General features: G+C 46.1%; 1 protein-coding gene across 1 annotated transcript in view; it reads right to left on the bottom strand.

The window, feature by feature from the left end:
• Positions 1-13,462: 13,462 nt before the first annotated feature.
• LOC146817143 (phospholipase A2 inhibitor and Ly6/PLAUR domain-containing protein-like) overlaps positions 13,463-21,001 on the bottom strand; it is a 63,935-nt gene continuing 56,396 nt past the window's right edge. Inside the window, exon 5 of the mRNA XM_085609584.1 lies at positions 13,463-13,587. Within this exon, the coding sequence (XP_085465710.1) occupies positions 13,463-13,587 (125 nt within the window). The remainder of the gene's footprint in view (positions 13,588-21,001) is intronic.

The following is a 21,001-nucleotide window of genomic DNA, read 5'->3' as shown; positions in this document are numbered from 1 at the left end:
TTTACGGCTATGAGGAGAGCAACAGTCATTTCATGTGTGCTCTCCACCCCCCTCGCTGCTCACCGAATACATCAGAAGCAATGGTAGAGATGAGCTATGACGGTAGAAAAGGCACAGTGACTGGAGAAGGAGTCACCTCAGGTAGGCTCTTCCCGGCACCCCATTCCCCACAGGAGCTGAAGCAGGAAAGCTAGAGGGTCGGCAGGTAGGTCACTCTTCTTAGTAATGTGGTGAGGCTTTAGCCACATAATTAGATGTGGCAGAAACCGTAATTACTCAAGTGACCAAGAAGAGCTTGTCATGCAGACACAAGTCCCAGGGTGGAAGGTGCTGCTCTACTGTGGCTATCAGATATACACAGGAGAGAGGTTGTTATGGCTGTCCCCTGCACAGGTTAAACAGATCCTATCCTCGACACCAGTATTTCAATGAAGAAAAACGTTCTGTTACAGTTGGAGAACGAGTGTTTATTCAGGATAAGCTATCACAACCTCCAAGTCACAGCACCTGACAGAATCAGAAGTGGCAGTTGAACTGTCCAAAGACAATGGAATGCACAATCAATCAGGGAAGGGAGGGGGGTCAGGTGAGGGAGAAGGGAACATAGAATAATATTAAAGGTACTTAAATATATATATATTCACTGTAAGGGATGCAGATACATACCATAAAATGATATGTCATATTTACAATACTGTCTTTGTCATTAAAGTTAATCAATCAATCAAGGGTTTGTTGAGCATGACTACTCACCCGTAAGGGTCTCAAGGCGCTGGGGGGCGGGGGGAGGAGCCGAATCCAGTTCATCAAGGAGGAGGTCTAACGAAGAGCCATGTTTTGAGGTTTCTCGTGAAAATGGGGAGTGATGTCGTCTGTCTGAGGTGGAGCGGTAGGGTGTTCCAGGCTCTGGCCGCCAGGAAGAAGAAGGAGCGGCCTTCCGATCTGGACTTCCTGGTGCGGGGGACCACGGTGTAGGAGAGCTGGGCTGATCGAAGGGTCCTTTGGGGTGTGTGGAACTCGAGTCGGCTGTTCAGGTATGCTGGTCGGGTGTTATGGAGGGCTTTCTGTGCATGGGTGAGAATCTTGAAAGTGATTCTAGCCTCGCTGGGGAGCCAGTGGAGTATGCGCAGGTGCTTTGAGATTTGGCAGTGTCTTGACAGGTTGAGGACCAGTCTTGCGGCGGCGTTCTGGATGTTTTGTAGCTTGCGGGTGAGGTTTTTGATTATTCCGGCGTAGAGTGCGTTGCCGTAGTTAAGTCTGCTGGTGTCGAGGGCGTGGGTGATGGTCTTTCTGTGTTTGAGGAGGATCCATTTGAAGATCTTGCGTAGGAGGCAGAGGGTGTGGAATGAGGAGGCTGCGATGGAGTTGATCTGGCTGTCCATTTTGAGTTCGGGTCCAGGATGATTCTGAGGTTGCGTGTGTGGTCCGTGGGGGTGGGCGGGCTCCGAGGGCGGGAAGCCACCAGGTGTCGTTTCAGGCATTGGGGTGTGGGCCCATGATGAGTACTTCTGTTTTGTCTGTATTGAGTTGTAGGCAGCTGCTTTTCATCCATTTGGCGACTGCTTCCATGCCTTCTTGAAAGTTGTGTTTGGCTGTGTTCGGTTCGTTTGATAGGGAGAGGATGAGTTGGGTGTCGCCTGCGTACGAAACAATGTTGAGACTGTGGGTTTTGACGATGGGGGTGAGCGGAGCCATGTAGACGTTGAACAGCATGGGGCTGAGGGAGGATCCCTGGGGGATTCCGCAGGTGGTTGGTGTAGGGTCCGAGAGGAAAGGAGGGAGTCCAGTCCAGGGCCTTGTCCCGGATCCCTGCTTTGTGAAGTCTGCGAGTTAGGGTGTGGTGAGAGACTTTGTCAGAGGCCGCTGAGAGGTCGAGGAGGATGAGGGCTACTGTCTCTCCTCTGTCCAGGAGGGAGCAGATATTGTCAGTTTTGGTGAGGAGGGCGGTTTCTCTGCTGTGGTTTTTTATGAAGCCATATTGGGAGGAGTCGAGGATGTTGAGGGCTTTGACCCTGTCTCCAGGCAGGTCGCTCCCCACGCCGCGCAGCTCCACTTGACTGCGCACTGTGTCTCTGCCCAGCTGCTGCTGTGAGTTCGAGGCTCACCTCCACCCGCAGGCTCCCACCTGCGCCCCATTCCTGGTGGCCAGTGGTAGGCCTTAGGTTTGCTTTTTCACTGTGCCACTGTTGTTTGTTTTTTACTCTGTTGCCTGTATTTCATTGTGATTTCTTTAGGTGCCTTTTTCATTCCCCCTGACTGCCCATTTTTTGCTTGTTGCCTGCACTGTACTGTTGTTTCCTCCGTGCCTCTCCCATTCCCCCCTGACTGTTATGCCTGTTTTTTGCTTTGTGTCCTGCACTGTACCAGTATTTCCTCTATGCCTCTTATTCCCCCCCCTGACTGCTTGTCTGCTTTTGCCTCCTGTCCCTCGCCGATCCCACTTTCCTGCCGCTGTGTCCCCTGTGGCCCTGCCCCCCGCTCCCATTCGTCCATTACCCCCCTCAAAGCTGCTACTCCCTCCCACCTCCCCTTCTTATGGTGACCGCTGTGCGGCCGAGCCACTGGCATGCCAAAGGCGCGCCTAAGGCAAGACCGTCTGCGCCCGTCCGCGCCCAGCACCAGAACCCCATGGCCCCTGCGAACGCCACACCGCCCGACTCCACTACGATGCCAGCACACCTGCTACCTTGCCACCCCGAAGCGCACCCAAGGCCCCTTCACCTGCTGGAACTACAGCTTCATCAGCATCCGGCCCGCCAAACCTCCTACCAAAGAACCCAACCACCTCAGATGCATCCTCCTCAACACCCACTCCGCCCGCAAACATGCCGTCGAACTCTGGGACCTTCTCAACTCAACCTCCCCAGACGTTGCCTTCCTGATGGAGACCTGGCTGAACCCCACCTCAGCACCCGACATCGCCATTGCCAGCCCGGAAGGCTACAAACTTTCTTGCAGAGACCGTACCAATGGAGTAGGAGGAGGAATCACCATCATCCACAGGAACACCCTCAGAGTCTCGACTAACACCGACAACACCCTCAGCACCGCCGAACACATGCACTTCCAGATCCACACCGACCCCAACACCACCCTCAGAGGAACCCTCATCGACAGACCACCCTGACCGCAGTTCAGCGACTCCATCGCTGACTTTGTCAGCAAACACACCCTCGCCTCCATGGACTACATCCTCCTTGGGGACCTGAACTTCCACCTCGAGAACAACAATGACACCAACTCCACCACCCTGATCGCCAACCTCACCAACCTCGGACTTAGACAGATCGTGACAGCGCCCACCCACGCCGCCGGCCACACGCTTGACCCCATCTTCTCCGCAAGCCCCCATGTCTCCTTCAACCACACCACCGAACCCCACTGGACCGACCACCACTGCATCCACTTCACCTTCAGGAAGCCCACCACGCATCACCGCACCCAACAGATGCCTCGGCACTGCTGGAGCAAAGTCACCGTAGACCAGCTAACCACCACCCTCGCCCTGAGCCTACCTGCTGACCGGACCGACCCTGACACCACCACCCGCAACCTCAGACAGTTGATCGATGACTGCGCTAACACCCTCGCACCGCTCAAGAAACCCTCCAACAGCCACACCAGCAAGAAAGCCACCTCGTTCACCGAAGACCTCCAGGCCTCCAAACGAACATGTCGAAAACTGGAGAAGAACTGGCTCCGCGAACGAACACCTGACAGCTACGCCGCCCACAAGAACACCACCCGCAGACACCATCACCTCATCAGATCCGCTAAAAGGGCCTAATTCAAAAACCACCTAGATAACAACGCATACAACAGCAAAGAGCTCTTCAGCATCGTGAAGGAACTCTTCAACCCCAGCTCCAACAACATCCCGCCTTCACAAGACCTGTGCGACTCACTGGCCACCTTCTTTCACCGCATGATAACCGACATCCACGACAGCTTCAACACCATGACCACCCTGACAACCACCGAGACCACCACCCCCACGACCACCACCCGCACCAACCACCTGCTGTCCTGGACCAACATCAACGATGAGGACACCAGCGTGATCATGAACACCATCCACTCCGGATCACCGCTAGACCCAGGCCATCACCACATCTTCAACAAAGCCAGCACAGCCATTGCACCCCATCTCCGGAAAGTAATCAATACCTCCTTCGAGACAGCAACCTTCCCGGAAAGCTGGAAGCATGCCGAGATCAAGGTCTTACTCAAGAAACCCAAGGCGGACCCTAAGAACCTCAAGAACTTCCGACCCATCTCCCTGCTCCCGTTCCCGGCGAAGGTCACTGAGAAAATCGTCAACAAACAACTGACCCGCTACCTCGAGGAGAACAGCATCCAGGACCCTTCCCAATCCAGATTCTGCAGCAACCACAGCACCGAAACCGCCATCATCGCCGCCACTGATAACATCAGGGCCCTGCTGGACAACGGAGAAACAGCAGCCCTGATCCTCCTGGACCTGTCAGCCGCCTTCGACACGGTCTGCCACCGCACACTACGAACACGCCTACACGACGCCGGGATCCAAGAGAAGGCCCTGGACTGGACCACATCCTTCCTCTCCGGCAGAACTCAGAGCGTCCGCCTCCCCCCTTCCGCTCCAATGCCCCCAAGATCATCTGTGGTGTACCTCAGGGCTCCTCCCTCAGCCCGACGCTGTTCAACATCTACATGGCACCCCTCGCCCACGTCGCCCGACAGCACGACCTCAACATCATCTCCTACGTCGACGACACCCAGCTGATCCTCTCCCTCACCAAAGACCCTCACACCACCAAAACCAACCTCCACGAAGGAATGAAGGACGTCTCCGACTGGATGAGGAACAGCCGACTGAAGCTGAACTCGGACAAGGTCCTCATCCTCGGTTCCACCCCCTCAGCCTGGGACGACTCCTGGTGGCCGCCAACACTGGGAACAGCCCCAACACCCACCGACCACGCACACAACCTAGGGGTCATCCTCGACTCCACCCTTTCCATGACTAAGCAGGTCAACGCCGTCTCCTCATCCTGTTTCAACACCCTCCGAATGCTCCGCAGGATCTTCAAGTGGATCCCCACCGAAACGAGAAGAACAGTCACCCAGGCCCTTGTCACCAGCAGGATGGACTGCGAAAACGCCCTCTACGCAGGAACGTCGGCCAAGCTCCTGAGACAGCTGCAACGCATCCAGAACGCCTCTGCACATCTCATCCTCGACATCCCCTGCCGCAGCCACATCACACCCCACCTGAGAGACCTGCACTGGCTCCCGGTCAACAAGAGAATAACGTTCAAGCTCCTCATCCACGCACACAAAGCACTCCACAACACCGGACCAGCATACCTCAACAGACAAATCAGCTTCTACACCCCCACCCACCACCTCCGCTCCACCGGCCTCGCCCTCGCCACAGTCCACCGCATCCGGAAAATGACAGCCGGCGGCCGATCTTTCTCCCACCTCACCGCCAAGACCTGGAACACCCTCCCCACCAACCTACGGCAGACCCAAGACCTACTGGCCTTCAGAAGACTCCTCAAGACTTGGCTCTTCGATCAGTAGCAGCACCCCCTCCCCCCAGAGCCTTGGGACCCTCACAGGTATGTAGTGCGCTCTACAAATGACTTGATTGATTGATTGATTGATTGATTGATTGTGCTCTCCTATATGAAGGTGGCGAGTTGGCTGTTGATGGCTCGCTCGATGACATTTGCTGGGAACAGGAGCAGGGAGATAGGTCTGTAGTTTTTGAGGTCCGCTGAGGGCTTCTTAAGGAGGGGGTTGATCTCGGCGTACTTCCAGTCGTCGGGGAAGGAGGCGTTCGCTAGAGAGAAGTTGATGGTGTGGCGAAGCATGGGTGCAATGGTGTCGGCGGCTCTGTTCCGTGGGGGCCCCAGAGTGGATTGACTTCATTGTCTTCAGTGTGTCTTCAGTGGCGAGGGCTGTCCAGCTGTCGATCGTTGGCTTCAGGGGGTTGGGGGTGGTTGGTGAGGGTTCAGTGTGTTGGCTGTTTTTGTCAAAGTTGTAGTAAATGTTCTTGATTTTGTGGGGGAACAAGGTGGTGAGTTTGTCACAGAGGTCTTGTGAGGGAGGGATGTCTGTAGACTCGCTGGTGGGTTAGGGGAACTCCTTAATGATGCTAAAGAGTTCTTTGCTGTTGTGCGCATGTGTGGAGATTCTGTCTTTGATCGCTGTTTTTCTCATGGTTTTGATGAGTTGGTGGTGGGCGTTGGTGGCGACTCTGAAGTTGTTGTGGGCTTCAGTAGATTTGGAGTTCCTCCAGGCCTTTTTGATGTGGCGGCATGTAGGTATGGACTCTCAAAGTTCCGGTTTATGTTCCCTTTGGGTTCTTTTTCACTTGGGAGATTTTATATTGTGTATATGTCTTTTAACAATATATATGAAGTATCATAGCAACAATTTTTTTTGTATCATTATTTCAGGGTGTTCTCAGTGTTAAGTCTTTTTTGTCCGAATCATCCTAATGTCTATTTTCATTCATACGATTGTGCTTTTGTTTATTCAAGTATACAAGAATTTTCCTGAAAGGAACTATGTGTTATGTTAAAACAAAAATGGCCAAACCCAAACATGTCATGTCTGGCCCAAGCATGGTAAATTAGGATGCTGTGGAGTGTAGTCATGTCTTGCATAGTCCTTGCGTGGCAAAATGGGACGCTGCAGAGAGCAAACATTTCATGCGTGGCCATTGCATTGTAAAATAGGATGCTGCAGAGCACAAACATGTCTTGCAAGGTAAAAAAATGATGATGCTACAAGCAAACATGTCTTGCTTGGTAAAATATGAAGCGACGATGCACAAATTGGGTCGAAACCCCAGGGAATGACACAACGGCTGTGACTACATTCCAGAAAGAGTTTTACTTTCTCTTTGCCCTAGGTGCTTGCTGGAGATGTGGATACTTGCTTGGTTATATTGAGAGTATTGTATATTATGTGGCTTGTTGGATTTCTTTAGTTTGTGATAAGTATTGTCTGTTTGCTTTCCTGTGTGATATGTGTGGGTCTATAGGGGTTTGTCTTGTTAAACATCGGTTTGGGGTAACTTAGGGCTTTAGTTGTTTAGAAGTGGTCAGCGGTGTTTGGGATTATTTAATTTCTAGTTAGGTATAGTGTGGCTTATTTACAAGCCCCTTGCGTCACAGGTCAAATTTTGTGGTGCACCGGTGGCGCATTTTGCTGCCCCATATTTACGAGGACAGAAAATCCTGCCCTTGTAAATACAGCCCCTTTACACTCAGCACTTTGCGTGAAAGGGGCGTTCCATGGGTTTTGCACTGGGTGTTTCCGTGCAACACCCATGGAACCTGACACATTTCCAGATTTCATTTTGTGTGGACGAAGCACCTTGAAACAAGAAAAACAGAATCCACTGCCACCACCCTCTGATATCACTCAATTATAAAAAGTAGAAACCTGCCAAAAGTTTCCATCATGAACCCAGAGAGAGAAAAGAATTACAAGTTTATGGATCCTGAGCAGGTGGTCCTGGCCAAAGGGGTGGTAAGACACCATGACTATATGGTGTGCCATTTAAGGATGAAGATGCCATGAAGAAAAAAAAACGCACATGTTGAAGGCGATATTGGCCGAAATCAATACTAAATCAACATATCGATTTGATGTTGAGTACATTAAAACAGATTCTAAACCTTGAACCACCAGCTCCCCCTGCTGGAGCTCCTTGAGACACTGCACTGCCTATTCCTGACTCCTGTGTGTAACTCATTGCACTCAGAAATGGCTTACCTTATTGTTTCAGTCTGATTGTTATGTGCCCTGCATATTCTGCTTGATTGTTTTGTTCCCCACATACTCGTGCTATTGCTGCCGAATTGTTACAGTTTTCCTCTGTTTTACATTGTTGTTACAGTTTTCCACTGTTTTGCCTTGTTTTTTTCCTCATTTGCCGCTGTATTTTCCTGCCGTCTCTTGTGTCTCCTCCTGCCTGCCCCGCCCTCTGCCTTAGTGCATCTCCCATAAGAGTAACATATGAACCAAACAGTTGAACTCCACCGTCACTTGTCAATTCATGGAAGCAAAACACAACATTAGCCAATTGAAATTCCTCATCTTGGAAATTGGTGAGAAAATTGAAGGAAGAGACAATCATAATCACCTATTACAAGGCAAACATTTTTGGATAAGACATCTTGAAGCGCTCAAGCCATTTGGAATGAATGAGAGAATGGAATTCCTGTGCTATTTATGATCGAGAGTTGGATTTCACCTTGGTTGACAAACTGACAGACTCTTAATTAATGCTTAATGTTCATGTTCTTACATCATTTTTTATCTCATTTCTGTGAATCTTTACACTTTAGCTGTCACATGCCTGTTTACTTGTTTGTTTCTTTACCATATACTTTAAACAGCCTGTTGTTTTTCTCTTTTTGTATGCATTTATCTTCACAGCTTGTTGTTGAACTTTATTTGCACATGAGAAGATGTCCGCTATCCTGTCTTTGATACACCTAACATGCATCCATAAGAAAGTCTCTTCTTTACTTTTACTTCTGGTTCTTCCGGGCGATCGTTGATAACTCACGTATTCTCAAACTTGGTGTGAACGCTTACGGAGCTGTGATTATGACCACACGCCTGTTCCTGAACTAACCTACACGACTATCCGAGTGTGTATGCACTATCGGCTTAATTAATTGTATACGCAGCATGACTTTACGCAAGGTGTACTCTCTCTCTTACGGGTTGTTCAGTCTTTGTGTACCATTTGTTCGAGATTCTTTGGGTCTTTAGTCCCCACCTAATCTTTCTTCTACATCACCCGGGATTATTGAGATGACGCACACATCACCGCATTTAACAATGATCACCCAGCATGTTTTTTTCACAGCACGTGTTATTTACTTTGTCACTTCATTGTTGACACATTGAGACCGTTCCGTGAAATCTATTTTCGATCACGTATTTATCCGTATCCAACTATTCTAAGTGATTTTCTATCATTCACCTCACATCGCCTTTTTTATTGTAGCACATTTCTTTTTTATCGCCTTGATTTAAGAATTGATACTCTACAACAGTGTTACGCATGAACGAATTTCACTTATAGGTTTCTCCAGATAACCACTCAGGTTTCCTCACTGTATGTTCTTTAACAATTGCAGATTTATCCCCTGATGAAGAGGGTTATGCTCGAAATGCATAGAGATATGTAAAAAACTCAGATAATTCAATCCATGCTTCAAACAGAGGATCGTGCTGCAATGCATTTTGGATATTGTAGTCGTTTGGTTTGATACCATGATTTGAAATGAAAATCATTTGATTTAAGATGAAAATAAATTCAAGAATTCATTGAATGAAGAACCCAAGATCACTGTTATCATTAATAACCTACAACAAACACCATCCTTGATTTTATCAAGGGTCTTATTTTGTGCCTGTGGGGACACATCCCTATTTCAGGGGGTGCTACAGATTTCACTATTCATTTATGCTCTGGTCCGGAGGGCGATTCCCGTGGAGCACAATATACATGAATTAACGTATACATTTTGAGTTTAAATTGATTTACTCTCAGCTGTGCACGTACTCCAATCCATCATAATGCATTGCAAATTCAGGCCCGTCCATGCCCAGCTCCAGGAACCCTGGATCTCCCACCCCCGCAGTTACTTCTCTACTGAGCTCTGAGCCCTGGACCCCAGACTCCGCAACAACAACTGCTACTGCACCTCTTCCCAGTCGATGGTGGGACCATTCACCTTCAGGTACTACATCTGCTCGTGTAACACTGAAGCTACCACATGCTCCACATGCACCACCACAAGATCATGACCACCTCTGAATAACTCCACTGCTCCTGCTCAATGGACAATCTTTCTACAAATATGACACCGAAATCTAGGATGCCATACCCTCTCTTACCCCCCATGTCATGTTCCTCACCAAGACCTGGCTCATCACAGCATCTGCGCACAATATCACCTCTGCTACGCCCGTTGGCTACAAGAAAAACACACCATGACCGCATCAACAAACATAGAGGTGGAATACTCATCATCCACAAGGAAACCAACCACTGCACCACCATCGCAGACGAGGCCACCCTGATCATGGAACACCTCAACTTCCAACTTGAGGAAAACCTTCACCTACAGACCTCCAGGACCTCACCCCTGTTTCTGCGAGGCCATCCCCAAATTAATTGCACCACTCACCATTGACTCCAAATGCTACATCTTCTTCGGCGACCTAAATTTTCACCTCATTGACCTCAATGATACCGATACTGCCTTCCTTAACAGCATGGACAACATCTGTCTTACCTAACTAGACCCCAACTTCACGACCAGTGACATAGTCAGGTACATCCACATCACTGAGTTCACCTGGACGGACCCTCCATCATCTATTTCACAATCTTGGGAGCTTCCAACACCACCCCCAAGCTGCCCAGCACTTCCCACTGCAGCTGGACAACGTCTCAGAGAGCCAGTGGACCGACACCCTCAACACCTCCTGCCCACACACCATAACCAACGTAGAACAAGCTCTCAATATCTACCTGGATAACTAACTGTGCTGACAGGGTCTCCCATGTAAAGCCCTCCAAACTCAAGAGGTCACCACAGAACTAAAAACCATAAAAGGCAACTGCAAATGACTTGAAAGGAGATGGCACACTAGCAAGGAGCCCACAGACCGAGCCACATTCAAAACATCTCTTAACCAATACCACCATCTCCTGAAGGAGATGAAAAAGAGCGCCCATGTTGAACGCATCGAAGACGTTCCAACCACAGCAAAGAAATCTTCAACATCATCAGAGAGTTCTCCAACCTCTTTAGCCACCAGAAATATCATCAACCCCTCCCAGGAACTCTGAAAAACCCTAGCAGACTTCTTCAAAGACAAGATCTCCACCAAATACAGAAACGTTGAACCCCCAACCCAACATCACCAGCAACATTCTCAGCCTTCTCGCTCCCAAGAATGATAAACCTGACAACCGCCTCACTACCTGGGACTCAGCTCACCACACGCGACACTACAGCCATCATAAACTCTGTCCACTCAGGAGCACCTATGAACCCATGTCCCCACCTCACCTTCAACCTTGGGAGCAAGATGATCAGCAACAAACTCACCACCACTTTCAGCACACCCATCACTGCAGCCACCTTCCCTGAAAAATGAAAACATGAAGAAGTGAAACCCCTATGCAAGAAGCCTTCCGCCGACCCCATCAAACTCAAGAACTACCTTCCCATCTCACTGCTGCCCTTCCCTGCCAAGTTTCTCAAAAAGGCCATCAACCACCAACTCACAGAACACTTGGAGAACAAAAATCTTCTGGACAATTCTAAATCCGGTTTTCACACCAACCACAGCACCAAAACCACCCTCATTGCAACCATAGACTAAATCAGATCTCTTCTTAACCAGGAAAAATCGGCATCCCTGATCCCCCTCAGCTTCTCAGCAGTGTTTGACACAACATCTCACCACATCCTCATCAAAAGGCATCACTATATTGGCATCCAAGGAGACACCCTCAAATGGATTACATCCTTCATCATCAGAAGAACCCAGAGAATCTACCTACCTTCATCTCTCTTCGGAAATCATGAACACTTGTGGCGTCCCTCAAGGCTCATCCTTCAAACTTACCTTGTTCAACACCGACATGACTCACTTGGGCAACTTCGTCAAAGCACATGAAGTTAACATCATCTCCTACTCCAACGACACCAAGCTCATCCTCCCGCTATTAGAAGACCCCTTCACCATACTGACCAACTTCTGAAGGTGCATGATTAGCGTCGCCGACGGGATGAAAGACAACTGCCAAAAACTCAACACAGAAAAGACAGATGTGCTGATCTTCAGGAATTACACCTTTCAATGGAAAGACTTCTGGTAGCCTCTCAAACTAGGAGCCTCGCCCACTCTGACTGACCATGTCCACAACCTTGGCATCATCCTGGACAGTAAGCTCACCATGAAAAGGCACATCAGTGCAGGCTCATCCACCTTCTTCCTCACCCTTGGCATGCTCCGTAAGACATTTAAGTGGCTCCCCATCGACACCAGATGGGCCATCACCCAACCCCTTGTCACTAGCCGACTGGACTATGGCAAAACACTCCACAAGAGATTGCAGACCATACAGAATTCAGTGTCAAGACTCATTGTTGACTTCCCAAAGCAGTCCCACATCACCCCCCACCTCATTATGCTCCACTGGTTCCTTTTTCAGAAGGGAAGTCAGTTGATCCACACCTTCAAAGCTCTATACAACCAGGGGTCAGCATACATCTATCACAGCCTGAATTTCCACCAGAAGCGCACAGTAACGTTTAGACTTGGGCAAATAAGAGATCAAATTTTTCGAGGGCTTGCATTGTCTACGCTTCACCTTGCGCGGCTCTGCCTGGCATATTAGATCTGGAAAGCAAGTTGCCGTCTTGTGTTAATCTACACGGGGAGTCAATTTATTGGTGAAACGTAGGTGTTCCTACACATTCAGCCATGGTTTTTGCCACGTTCCGAGATATACTAACACTAGTAAACCTGAGAATGCGCAGAAATGGTGCGCCTTGCCAGAGAAGGCGTAACACTCCTTCCATTTTCGTTCTTCTATTCTGTAGCACACGCAGAAAGAGGAAAAAACCCTATAGGATTGTTTTTGTGCAGGAAGGTGTCTCTTCCTGCACAGAAACAACTCTGGCTGTCACGCAGACAGCCTTGCACCATGGAGGAAAGGTGGCTGCGTTGGCGCCTGGCACCCACAAGTGTGCACAGAGGGACAGCAGAAGTGCATCATATCTTTTTAGATATGTCACATTCCTGCCATTCTATGTGACGCAGCACAGGAAGTTGTCTTGCTGTGTTAAGTATTGGCAAATATTAGTAATTCTGCCCCTCTATATATTGCTGTAACTCCTTACGTGGTACTGAGGGCACCTCCAGAAGCGAACAGAAAGGCAGATTGGAATTTTTCAAGAAGATAGTTTTTTTATGCAAGAATATCGGATTTACCACACCCTGACTTCTTTTACCCTTTTGTAGACTTTGAAATTTGGCCGTCCTTTACCTCACAATTACTGCGGTTTGGCTCATTTATTGTGCAAGTTCTCAGTTTTGCCAGTTTGGGCACCAAGGCTGTTCTGTGCCACTCTTAGTCTAGGACAGAGACAATAACAGATAACGACAACTTTCAAGAAGTGAATAAGTTTATTTTGTACTTTGGAATGCATAAAAAGAAAAATTGATTGTGGGAAATCAAACGAGATAAAAAAAAAACTGCAGCACACATGCCAAACATTGTTTGTTGAACCCTGTAAAGAAGCTTTTTAGGTAAGGGTAGAGAGGTTTTTCAGGATTAGGAGCAAAATGGATCCTTGTTTAAGAGCCTTGTTGTCAAAACGGATCCTTGTTTAAGAGCCTTGTTGTCGAAACGTCTTCTTCAAAGGCCTTTGCTGACTATCGCTATCACAGCGTCTCGAATTGTGTCTGCGGGAGGCACGGGGAGCTGTTCCCTAGTCCCTGCGCTGGTGCAGCCACGGAATGCACCCGGGATCCCAGGCGCCTCTGTGGAAAGGAGATGGAGAGGTCACAGGCATGTGTGAAGTTTCATATGTGAATTTTCAGACTCAAGACAAGGTGACAAGCCCCGCCGCTAAGGTCACTCACAGAAGAATACATCACATGTCAAACAGATTGAGATCGTGACTTTACAGTCAACCAGGACGTGGTGCACATTTGGTTCAAAGAGATCACACAAGGGCAGACCAAGGGCTCCCAGAATCCCCAAGGTGCTCAGTTTGTGGCTGCATAGTAAACTCAAGACTTAAGGCTTTAGTGGAGATCAAAGGCCAGATGTGCAACGTTTTTTTTGCGTGCGCAAATGGGTTTTAGACCCGTTCGCGCACGCAAAAAAACTGTGGCAAATGAACTAACCCTATTTTGTGAGTCGCAAATTAAAGAGCGACTCACAAAATAGGGTTAGCGACTCGCTATTAGGAAGGGGCGTTCCAAGGGCGTCCCTTCCTGAAAGCGAGTCCTACACCCATGTAAGAATGTTTTGCAACCGCAATTTCGGTCGCAAAACACTAGCAGTTTACCACCCTCTTCAAGAGGGTGGTAAACCATTCCAAACAGGAAAGGGTCCCCAGAGGACCCCTTCCCGTTTGTGAATGCATGCACAAACATTTTTTTCAGAGCAGGCAGGGGTCACAGGGACCACTACCTGCCTTTAAAAAATTAAACAAAAACGTTCTTTTTTTTTTAAATGCATCCCGTTTTCTTTTAAGGAAAACAGGCTGCAAAAAAAACTGCTTTATTTAAAAGCAGTAGCAGACATGGTGGTCTGCTGACCCCAGAAGGCCAACATCCCTGGGAGTGCTAGCTAAAGGAGTCGCAAATTGCGATATCCTCATTAATATGCATGAGGCATGCAATTTGCGACCCCATTGGAAATCGCACAGTGTCTCAGTCATTGTTGTACATTGGAAATTGCGACTCGCAATGTGATTTGCAATTTCTAATGGTCGAAGATCTTGCCCCAAGTGTTAAACTTTGTGGAAAATAAGAATGGAAATCATTCTTTAACTGCTCCACCTGAAAAATTGAAAATTTACAACTACTGTTTTAAATTATGTTTATTACTATATACGAACATATGAGTATGAGATGTGGGGGGGGGCAGGTCTTTTTGCATGCCTAACTGTAACAGTTCGTATGCACAGAATGGGAGCCAGGACGAACAAAGACTAGGGCCGAGAATTACGACGGTGTCACTCAACAAAGTTCCTCAGCCAAAAATGCTGAGCTGTGTTGGTTGATAGGGAGGGAGCAACCAAGCAGCACATCAACAGAAATATGGTATTCTCCTCTCCCTTCCGCTGGTACAGAAAATGTTACTTCCAAGCCTCACGCACACACATTTGTGCCATAGTGCAAGAGTATGTGCATGTGTCTACCATAGAATTTGTATTGAAAGGATATCCTTTGAGTACAAAATACTATGCCTAGACAACTTTTACAACTTTTCCCGCTTTGCATGTGTGCTGTACAGTGCAAAGTCAGAAAAAAGAGATATCAAAACCTTTTAAAGCCTGCTTTCAAGTGGTGTTAATTTTTGATGCATAACCCTGTCTACTATTGTTAGTACATAGGTATTTTCGTCAAAAACCATCCCCATAAGATGTTTGTCCTCATATGAGAATACATTTAACAGGTAGTTTATAATGTCAGTGGTGCATGCAATAAATATACAGTTTTTTTTAGGTCTGGCAAGACAATGCATCAGTCACCAGACTTAAGGTGATGACCAGAAAAAGAGCATTAGGATGCAGTGCCCACATAATAATCTTCCCATCTATAGCCTTCTAATTGGGCAGAAGAATGGCTTCTGAAAAAATAGTGCTTGTATTGTACTTTTTGTATGAGGAAAGGTTATACTCAATACAGTAAGCCTGAGTTTGTTACAGAGTGAACAATGCTAGAAACTTGATTGGTTCATTGCAAGTTTCCATGGGTCTAATCTGTTTATTAGGAAAAGGTATGGCAAATGCAGTATCCCTATGTCTCCAACAAATGTATTCTGAAGAATATATTTAAAAGCTAATACTCAATGAAGGGTGGATTGTTAGTATAACGACTGCATACCTGATGGTTGCCTTGTGGCAAAGGTTATACTGAATACTGTAGGCCTAAATTGGTTATGATGACACGTAAAAGAAAAAAAGGTGAATGGCCTGATTGGTCACTTATGAAAATTTATGACAAAACTAATAGGCCTAAATTACTTATTGAGAAAAACTATGTTGAATCAACTAGGTGTTTGATGGTGGTTAGAACAATGTGTTAAAGACTGTGGGCAAATATTTTGTTAAATCGATTCTCACATATTACCATAGTAGTCAACAGTTTTGGAGTTAGTTCCACTCTTACAAACTCTGCGGGTAGAAGATTTGCACCTTTAAAATCCTTGCTATACCCTCTCATGAGTAGTTAGTCGTCTATTGTTTTGCTAACTGTGCGTTTGTGGATATTTGTAATCATTTGCATAGTATTTATGTTTTTTTATTAACCTTGTTTTTAGGTCATACATGACATGTTTAGCTACCAACTAAGGGGCATATTATCAAGGTCCGGCGTTAAAATTATCGCCGCTTTATCGGCAGAAAACTGCAGAGAATTCCCATAGAAGCCCATGTTCTTGGTGTGAACATGGGCTTCTATTGGAATTCTCAAGGGCATATTATCAAGCCCGTTATCGCCGTTTAAGTTTTCTGATAATTTTATCGCCTGGCTTGATAATATGCCCCCAAGGTTTTGTGATAAAAAAAGAAAAACAAAAGAATCATAAAGTAATACCATCTATGGCAGTACAAAGCTTGAGGCAATGGGTTAGCCCACTTCCTACTCTGTTATCCTGAATAACGGCATTTCATATGTGCATATTTACCCGACATTATCTGTGCTTTTATTTGGTTGCTTTCTTTAGAATGCCCGTTATATCACAATGGGGTCGCCCAAAAGTAACCCAAAGGATGTCGGTGAATTGCGATACATAACCACAGTGGTCCAATCGGAGACACCAGCAGAAAGCAACAAAAAAAAATTAACTTATCCTACTTTCATTTATCCAACCACCCTTCTCTTACTCTGAGGAAGGGGGTGAAAAATAGCTTTTATCGATCTGGGAGATCATATGTAACATTAGGACTTCTTAGCACATATAAAGAAGTCAGTGCAATAATTTTTAATATGTGTGAAAACTAACGGTATAAATATGATATTTACACATGGTCTCTCCAAAGAAAAAATAAGAAAATATTGTCCTCAAAATGAGTGCCCGTGTGTGGAATTTCAGCAGTGAAAAGAAGGAGGAAATAGATCTTTTACATATATCATAACTTTTACAGAGAGGTCTGGCAGTTACATTTATTATAAAGCATTAAACGGGATCTCGTTGATTAAAGGGTAATTGTTTCAAGCATAATTACCCCTTTGTGGACCAAATATCCAGTACAGGCAGTGTAAAGTGTCGACTTTTTTACTCGGCAAAAGGGAGAAGGGCCAATTTAAGCCTCACCAGGAGGCCGTCCTCACGACTGGGTGGCTAAATAGAAGGGGAGCAACCTGGAGATATCAATCATCCAATGAGTGATCTGCAGAATTAATCATATAAATGACGGAGGCCAGCAGGCTCCCCATCTGCAGAGAATTAAATCATTGCCCTTATATAAAGAGGCCCCAGTGAATAATCCTGCCGATTATCACAGTAGGTCTACATGCACATGGTATAGGTAGATGCCTCTTAATACAAAAAATCCCTCCAGTTTTACGTCTACTGGCAAGTACTATTCTGACTGAAGGGGGATGCGGCAAAAAAAAAAAGTAGGATAAAAATAGGATAAGTTAACTTTGTCCTTTCTGTACTCTTCCGATTGGACCACGGTTCTTTAGAGAACCCATCATCTCTTCAGATAGTGTTTCTGGCCACTCATTTCATCTCCAGTGCACCACATACTACTTGGCCCCTGTTTAATAACTGTGGACCTATCTTGGAATGGTTTTGCCCACATTGCATCATTGTTTTGGCATTCAAAAATGGCAAATAGATTAGATTTAACATGTTGGTCATTTTGGATCAGTAAAAGGATGACACATTATGCATAATGACACACCAGATGGTCACCCATTATGATGTTTACAGAGCAAGCCACAATCCATTTGCATTGTGCTTATTATGTTATTGTTTTCACAGTTCCATGGTGGCTGACCCATTGCTTCTAAAAGTGCTACCCAGCCTTGCTCTTCCACGCAGTCTACCATTATGCACAATAACATTCCACTATGACTGCTCCCCGCGATCTTTAATTATTTTACAAATTTCTTCTTGCAAACATATGCCCAACACCTATAGGTCTTGTTTTTTCTATTTTTATACTTTGAATTTATTTTATATATGCTTACCAAATGTGTGTGTGGTTGCATGTGTGTGTAAGTGTTTTATTGCCGTTGGTTGGGTGGATGCATTATCAGTTACATAGGGGCATATCAACAACAACCGGCGATAATTATCTCTAAGCGCACTTAGCGCTAGGATAATTATCGCCAGCTAGCGTGAATTTTTATCGCTGAGATAGCGTGCTATTAGCAACGCTTATCTCAATAGCGATAAAAATCCTCACGCTAACAGGCTAACGTGAGATTATCGCTGGAAACCCAGCGATTATCTCACGTTACCTTGTTGATAGGGACAGGCAAACTTAGCCATGATATCCTCCTTCCATGGCTAAGTCTGAAAAATACCAGACGTAAAAAAGCAGCGTTAACCGCGGTTAGCGCTGCTTTTTTTGTCTCTAACAGGGTTAGCGACATTCTTGATAATAGGAGAAATGTCACTTAGCGACATTTCTCCTATTATTTTACTCTGGAACGCCCCCTTTGCATCTCATTAGAGATGCAAGGGGAAGCGTAGAGTAAAAGGGTGCTAACATGCAAATTTGCATGTTAGCACCCTGTTGTTGATAGGGCGCTAGTTTTATCTCTCCTTTTTTGGCTTTTAAAGCCAAAAAAGCAGAGATAAAGCCCTTGTTGATATACCCCTAAGTGCCTAAACGCATCAACTACTAAACAGGCAATTTCAGGTTGTCACATTGTTAACAACAAAGGGGCATATTAACAAGCATGGCGTCAAAATTAATGCCGCTTTAGTGGCAGAAAACTGCCGCTAAAGCGGCGATAATGGGCTTGATAATATGCCGCAGAGAATTCCAATAGAAGCCGATGTTGACACCAGAACATGGGCTTCTATTGGAATTCTCAAGAGCATGTTATCAAGCCCATTATCGCGGCTTTAGCGGCAGTTTTTTGCCGCTAAAGCGGCAATAATTTTAATGCCGTTTCTTGATCATTTGCCCCCAAGTATTTTCATCTCTTCTGTCTCAGAAATTGTATAAGCTACTTAAGAGTTGAGTGACTGTAAGAAATATCCTATTCAATCTTCAAAGTGGAGGTTGATCATGAAATCATGATCAATCTTTATATAGACATAAGTATTGCTCCTGAAGTTTTGCCTTGTTGGGAGGGCAGGTACTGCTTCTTCTGTTTGCAGCAAAATGCATCCCGTCTGTCCTTCTTTGAATTTTTTGTTGAGTTCAGATTTTGTTAATAGATGATCTACTTAGTCGAGGTATTTCTACATTAAATATTTAGAGCCTTAAGAAGTAAGGGGCATATTATCAAGAAACAGTGTTAAAATTATCGCCGCTTTAGCGGCAGAAAACTGCCGTTAAAGCGGCGATAATGGGCTTGATAATATGCCGCAGAGAATTCCAATAGAAGCCTTTGTTGACACCAGAACATGGGCTTCTATAGGAATTCTCAAGGGCATATTATCAAGCCCATTATCGCCGCTTTAGCAGCAGTTTTGTGCCACTAAAGCGGCGATAATTTTAACGCCGTTTCTTGATAATATGCCCCATAGGGGCATATTACAGCGTTAAAATTATCGCCGCTTTAGGGGCAGAAAACTGCTGCTAAAGCGGCGATAATGGGCTTGATAATATGCCGCAGAGAATGCCCATAGAAGCCCAGGTTCACACCAGAACATGGACTTCTATAGGAATTCTCAAGGGCATATTATCAAGCCCCTTATCGGCGCTTTAGCGGCAGTTTTCTGTCGCTAAAGTGGCGATAATTTTAACGCCGTTTCTTGATAATATGCCCCATAGGGGCATATTACAGCGTTAAAATTATCGCCGCTTTAGCGGCAGAAAATTGCCGCTAAACGGCGATAATTTTAATGCTGTGCTTGATAATATGCACCTAAATTCTTCTGATCCAGCTAGTTTTCATTTTTCAGCCACAATGTCCTATTTCTAAAGATCTGGTTTGAGATCTATGACCTTTTCAGCTTGGCAACTGTGGATTTTTATTACATAGCTGAGATGTTTATTGTTCAGTCTTTTTCAAAAATGTTGCAGATTTTGCCACATATCCTTGTGTCAACAAATAGAATTAATGAGCAATCAGTGGGAATGTCCTCCTCCTGCCAATATGAGGAGGTCTTATCCTGTGTGCTCTTTGGATTTTAATGGTGATCACAATGACACATTTAGTAAGGGTGAAGAGTTTACCAGGGTTTGTGAGGATATTATCTCTCTCCAAAAACACTATTCAATATTGTATTATCAATGTATTTAATCTTTTTTTTATTTTTATTTTTTTATTGAGTTTTACATATCTCCACAGGCACATTCTATGGCACGATCTGCCCCAAAGTACACACAGGTCATTTAAAAAGAGCATCACTGCATATGATATAAGTATAGTAGCTCGGCTGCATACGAAATTCCAATCCCCCTACCCACAATGTAGGAATCACGTGCACAGCAATAATCACGTGGTGCGCATTTCATCAGCATCCTGTATTCTAAAATAGTCCTACACTTCTAAATCCTCCCTGCACCCAACCCATCCACTAGGCGTGTCACATAATCAGCCGTTGATCTACAGACTGGGGTTACTGCAGGTTAGTTCCACAAATGTAAATAAAGTAATGCTTGGGAACCCAACCCGTAACAGGAGCGGGGGCGCCTCGTATTCAGTGTCTAGTTCTGCCTTGTCATACAGTGCACAGGGGTGAACTATCTAATCCGGCTCACCAGTAGCTTCAGCTGTGGGATCCTTGTCGCTATCATTGTCCGGGATCTTTAAGAGCAACACCAATGTTTTCCATGCCCTCGCTGCCTCCAGTGCCCTCTCACTCCCCGCTCGTTTGAACTATTCCTTTAAACTCCGCCCATTTGATTAATTCCGTCTTCGACCTTTTTACGTTTGGGCGCCTTTTTGCTTTCTAATGCAAAGTGATATCTCGTTTAGTTAATTATAGACCCAGATCCAGGAATTTGCTTGTAATCTTATTTTTGGCTGTGTGGGGGAACCAATGTAAGAGGCAGGGTCCCATGTTTGGTTCCAGTTCCCTGTC

Source organism: Triturus cristatus, chromosome 6 (assembly GCF_964204655.1).
Source record: "Triturus cristatus chromosome 6, aTriCri1.1, whole genome shotgun sequence".
NCBI classification, from domain to species: domain Eukaryota; kingdom Metazoa; phylum Chordata; class Amphibia; order Caudata; family Salamandridae; genus Triturus; species Triturus cristatus.
Note: the sequence above shows the minus strand (reverse complement) of the source record. Positions and strands in the feature narration are given on the sequence as shown.